General features: G+C 50.3%; 1 protein-coding gene across 1 annotated transcript; it reads right to left on the bottom strand.

The window, feature by feature from the left end:
- Nucleotides 1–720: 720 nt before the first annotated feature.
- Nucleotides 721–1,197, bottom strand: LOC137839428 (uncharacterized). The gene has a single exon (XM_068648544.1). The coding sequence runs from the start codon at nt 1,195–1,197 to the stop codon at nt 721–723; it is 477 nt and encodes a 158-aa protein (XP_068504645.1).
- Between the last annotated feature and the right edge of the window lie 4,278 nt (nt 1,198–5,475).

Below are 5,475 nucleotides of genomic sequence, written 5' to 3'. Positions count from 1 at the left end.
CTGTACATAACTTGCCCAATTGTTGGCTTGCAAACTAGGTACCGTTATCAGATACCAACCTCTTTGGAATTCTGAAGCGGCACACTATGTTCTTCCACACAAAGTGTTGGACCTTATGGATTGTGATCTGTGCCACTGGCTCAGCCTCGATCCACTTTGTGAAATATTCTATGGCAACCACAAGGTACTTCATCTACCGTACTGCCAAAGGGAAGGGCCCTAGAATGTCGATCCCCCAAGTATGAAACAGCCATGGGTTGTAGATCAACCTCAGCTCCTCTGGAGGCGTCTTGTGTCAGTCAGCATGTTGTTGGCACTGTTTGCACTGTTGGGCGTACCTCGTGCAATCTTCCCTCATGGTTGGCCAGTAATACCCTGCTCGAATGGCCTTCGATGAGAGGGATCGGTCGCCGATGTGGCTACCGCATATCCCCTCAAGCAGTTCTGCCATAATGCACGTGCATTGCTCGCCACTTACACACACCAGGATAGGATGAGTGAGCCCATGCCTAAATAACTTCCCGTCGATCAAGGTGTACTTGTTTGAATTTTTCTTGATTTTTCGGGCTTTTGTGGGTTCTAGCGGGAGCACTTCATCAGCCAAATAGCGTTGGTAGGGTGTCATCCAAGTTTCTCTTGATTCAACTTCATAAACTTGCGACGACATCTCCCCAGCAACCGGGTACACACTTATTCAGGGCGTTTTCACCGTCTCCTGTGTTAACGAGCTTCCAACGTGTTAATCTGTTGGACTTCCGCCAAGTTGTCTGCGGTAGTTCGAGCTGTCTTCAGGGTCTCCTGAATCACTGTCCTATGCCTACCCCTCTTGCCCGAACTGGCGAGCTTTGCAAGCAAGTCGGCTCGGGCATTATGTTCTCTAGGTACGTGGACTAACTCGAACACCTCAAACGTTTCCTTCAAAGCTTGGACGTACTCTAGGTATGCAGCCATTTGAGGATCCTTAGCTTGGTACTCCCCTGTGACCAAACCTGTGACTAACAGAGAATCACTCTTTGCCAGCAAACCTTTCGCTTCCATCTCCTTGGCCAGCAGCATTCCAGTTATTAGGGCCTCATATTTTGTTTGGTTGTTACTGGCCTTGAAAGCGAACCGTAGGACCTGCTCAATCAGCAACCCATCTGGTCCTTCAAAGAAGACACCAGCCTCGCTGCCTTGTTGGTTTGAGGAACCATCCATAGAGAGCACCCATCAGAAACCTGCTCCTTCTGGGTGCTTGGCTGCCGAGGAGAGCTCTACTACAAAGTCAGCGTAAAACTGACCTTTAATAGGGCCCCTAGGCTCATACTGTACGTCAAACTCAGACAGCTCTACTGCCTACCTCACCATTCTCCCTGCCACACCTGGCTTTTGTAAGACCTTGCTAAGTGGAAGGTCGATCATTACTATCACGATGAAGCTCTGGAAGTAGTGGCGAAGCCTTCGCGCTGAGAATACTACCGCCAAAGCTGCTTTCTCTAGGGCCTGGTATCTTACCTCTGGCCCTTGCATCACTTTGCTGACGAAGTAGATTGGCTTCTACACCTAGTCTTGTTCTTGCAGCAAAACCGAACTAATCGCCTTTTCTGTAACTGCGAAGTATAAGCGGAGTAGGGTACCTAATTCTGGCTTGCACACCACTGGTGGGCTGGCCATGCACTCCTTTAGCTTCACAAACGCTTCTTCGCACTCCCGGGTCCATACAAACTTGTTGTTTCTCTTCAGGTACTAGAAATAAGGGTGCCCCTTGTCTCCTCATGCCGATACAAATCTGGGCAGAGAGGCCATGCGCCCTGTCAACTGCTGCACCTCTTTCACCGAGATCGGGCTCCTCATGGCTATTATTGTGGCGCACTTCTTAGGATTCGTCTCTATCCCACATTCAGTGAGTAGGAAACCCAAGAACTTGCCTGCCTCAATCCCGAACACGCACTTCTTTGGGTTCAGCTTTAACCTGTACTTTGTTATCGTGGTGAACAACTCTTCCAGGTCCGCTACGTGCTGCTCCTTCTGCTGGGAGGTGACCACCATGTCATCCACATATGTTTGGACATTTCGCCCTAACTTGGGCGCTAGCACTCTGTCCATTAACCTCTGGTAGGTGGCACTTGCGTTCTTCAGTCCGAAGGGCATTACCTTGTAGCAATAACAAGACAGTTTTGTCATAAATGTTGTCTTGCATTCGTTCCTGGGGTGCATCATGATTTGGTTGTAACCAGAGAAGGTATCTAGGAAGCTGAGTAATCTGCATCCAGACGCATTGTCTACCAAGGCATCAATACTAGGCAGCGGGTAGGAGTCCTTCGGACAGGCCTTGTTAAGGTTTGCGAAGTCAACGCACATCCTCCACTTCCCGCTGACCTTCTTTACTAGCACCACATTGACCAACCATTCGGGGTACTGAATCTCCCTAATGTGGTCGGCCTTCAATAGCTTCTTCGTCTCTTCGCATATGACTTGACGCCTTTCTTCGTTAAATTTTCGTCTCCTCTGGCAAACAAGTCGGACCTGGGGGTTCATGGTGAGACGATGACACAGGAAGTCTGGGTCTATGCCAGGCATGTCAGAGGAAGACCACGCGAAGGCGTCAAGGTGTCATGCTATGACCTCGGCAACCTGATCCTGCGACTCTTGGCTCAAAGATTGGCCAAGCTTGAACATCTTTCCACCGATCTCTCTTTCTACTACGTCTCCGGCGAGTTCGGGTCGTTTCTCCCGGGCGGTCTCTGCACGGGTGATACCTTCTTCCCTTGGAGGGTGGGTTGTAACAGCGAACACCCCTCTCTTTGTCTTGAGGCTATTTTCGTAGCACTTCTTAGCCTCTCTTTGGTCATACTTGATGGTGATCACCGCACCCTCAAGGGAAAGCAACTTCATCTTCACATGCCTTGTGGAGGCAACTGCTCCAATCCTGTTTAAAGTTGGTCTATCTAACAATATATTGTAGGCCGACGGAGCATTAACAACGAGATACCTGATGCTGGTAGTGCGTGAGGCCGTGCCATCCGTGAAGGTCGTCCTCAGCTCTATATGCCCACGTACGTCCACCTGGTCCCCAGCGAAACCATACAAACATCCGGTATAGGGCCTCAATTAGTCTGAGGACAACTGTAACTTGTTGAAGGTCGACCAGAACATCACATCGGTCGAACTTCCTTGATCCACGAGGACGCAGTGCACCTTCCTTCCTGTTGTGACTAGCAAAATTACTACCGAGTCATTGCCATGGGGTATGACATCCTGGAGGTCGGCCTTGGTGAAGACGAGGTCGACATCGGGACTTTGATCTTCCTGTTGTACTTCTACCGCCATTACCTCTCGTGCGTACTTCTTTCGCTGGGAGGCAGTGCACCCTCCTCCTGAAAATCCTTCTGAGATTGTATTGATCTCCCTGTGAATGGGAACCTCGTGCCCCTGATTCGCCCCTGCAGTTACCAACGCTTGATCGTTATGTGGCTCTTGAAGGTAATCCTTCAGGAAACCGCTCTTCACTAGCTCATCTAGTTGGTGTGCCAAGGCCAAGCAATTGTGTATGTACTGGCCATTTGCTTGGTGAAACTCACACCAAGCCTTCTTGTTGGGTCCTATCTTCTTGTCGGTCTTTGTGGGCACCTTCAGCCTAGTCGCTATGTTTGGGATAGCGATTAACTCCTTGAGTTCCACTCGAAAATTATGCTTCGGGGGCGGGTCCCTTCGCATGCGCATCCCCACCTGGGTCCATTTGTAGGGTTTTCCCGCTCCTTTCTTCTCAGTGTTTGCCTCGTGCACCCTCATGGGTTGAGGTCGTCCTGCCGCTCGAGGTCGGATAGGACCAACAAGACCTTGTTTCTCCATTACTCGATCATCTGTAGCGATGTGCGCCAACGCTCAACGTCTGATCTCGGTGAACGTCTTCGGTTATAACCTTAGCAACGATTAGCTGAAAGGTCCCGACAACATTCCCTTAACAAAGGCATGCACCGTCATGGCCTCATCAATGGGTTTCAACCTTACCACCTGGACCCCAAATCTGCTCAAGTAGTCCTTCATGGACTCCCCCTAGTACTGTTTAATGTCGAAGACATCGTAAGAAAGCCGGGTGGGGGCCTTGTTAACAAGGTATTGTTCCCTGAATAGCGTCGCGAACTGGTCAAAGGTGGTGATGTGTCCGTCGGGAAGGCTAACGAACCACTCCAACGCCACGCCTGCCAACGTGCTCATAAACAACTTGTAGTACACAGCGTCAGATCCACCTGTAAGCATCATCTGAGTGTGGAACGCCGTGAGATAGGCCTCTAGGTCCTCTACTCCTGTGAAGGTGACCTTCGGGCCCAGAGACGTGGTTGGCAACGCTGTATCCATGATCGCCTGTGATAACGGCATGGGACGTGCCTTGAGTGGTACAGGTGGGGCACGTTCGTCCGCGCGCGCTCCCCTACTTGTTGCAAACCCCTGCATAGTTCTTCATTGGCTCTGCGTAGTTCTGCGTTGTCCGCTCGTGACGCGGAAATTTCAACCCTAGATGCGCCACCTCTGCTTGGAGGGCACACATTGTCTCCAAGATTTGTTGCGTGGTAACGTTGTCCCCTCCGGGGTGGCACAACTCCCGTGGGTCCAGCGGTTCCTTGCCTCGTACTCCTCATATTGCTGGTAAAGACTCCTAACGTGATTGCGAGTGGGACCTTTCTTTAGCGGGCCCCACGGTGGACGCCAAATGTTCCTGCCGGTTGACTCGCTTCGCCGGTTGACTCTAACGGCAGCCTTCAACCCTTCTATCTCCGCTTGAGAATCGTACTTTCTTGATCAAAGAATCTCTCACCTACAAAGACAAAGGGCGCCTTGACGGTCGTTTGCACTCCGACGCTCAAGTCAATATAAGGGCAAAGAAACACCAAGTGTATAAGTAGTTTCAGTCTTAGAAACTGTGTACTTTACTAGGGTTCTTGGCATTCCTTATATAGGTTGAAACTAGGGTTTACCTTTGTGTTGTTGCCCTTATCTAGGGTTCCTTAGGGAACGTCCTTGCGCCGCTATTTACATAATCTTAGTGTATTTGACACATGAACTTCCCTTAACTGGAGTGCAACGAATAACAAAGTGGTCGCTTGGGTACCAACTTGTGCACCTAACCTCTAGCGCCATTTGCTTTGTGGGTGCCCTAAGTATTCACGTGCCATGCATACTGCTTTCCCTGGAAATCCTAACCCTAATGGGCCTTAGTGCCTCGCAGGATTATTCACTCGTGTCGCGCTTTCATGCGCTATACACACCTCGGGCATGGATTCTTCGTGACTTAGGCTTCTCACATATCTCATGTCTTAAATAACTTAGCATAACTCTAGGGCCCACCTTACATGGTCCACTACAACGTTCAGACCGCCAATGTTCGATCTTTCCCTCTGTTGGCGAGGTCCGATGTCGATCTCCCACATCGGGGTCTAGGATACCAATGTCCGAAAACTAACCAATCCCTTGCGATGTTTGAGGTCGGTACCTGAG

The sequence above is a fragment of the Phaseolus vulgaris genome, chromosome 3, assembly GCF_000499845.2.
Source record: "Phaseolus vulgaris cultivar G19833 chromosome 3, P. vulgaris v2.0, whole genome shotgun sequence".
Classification (NCBI taxonomy): domain Eukaryota; kingdom Viridiplantae; phylum Streptophyta; class Magnoliopsida; order Fabales; family Fabaceae; genus Phaseolus; species Phaseolus vulgaris.
The sequence above is the reverse complement of the archived record's forward strand: the minus strand, read 5'-3'. Positions and strand labels throughout refer to the sequence as shown.

Bases quoted from the DNA above. Each gene is read 5' to 3' on its own strand.
- LOC137839428 (XM_068648544.1), bottom strand. From the start codon at position 1,197: ATGGATGGTTCCTCAAACCAACAAGGCAGCGAGGCTGGTGTCTTCTTT.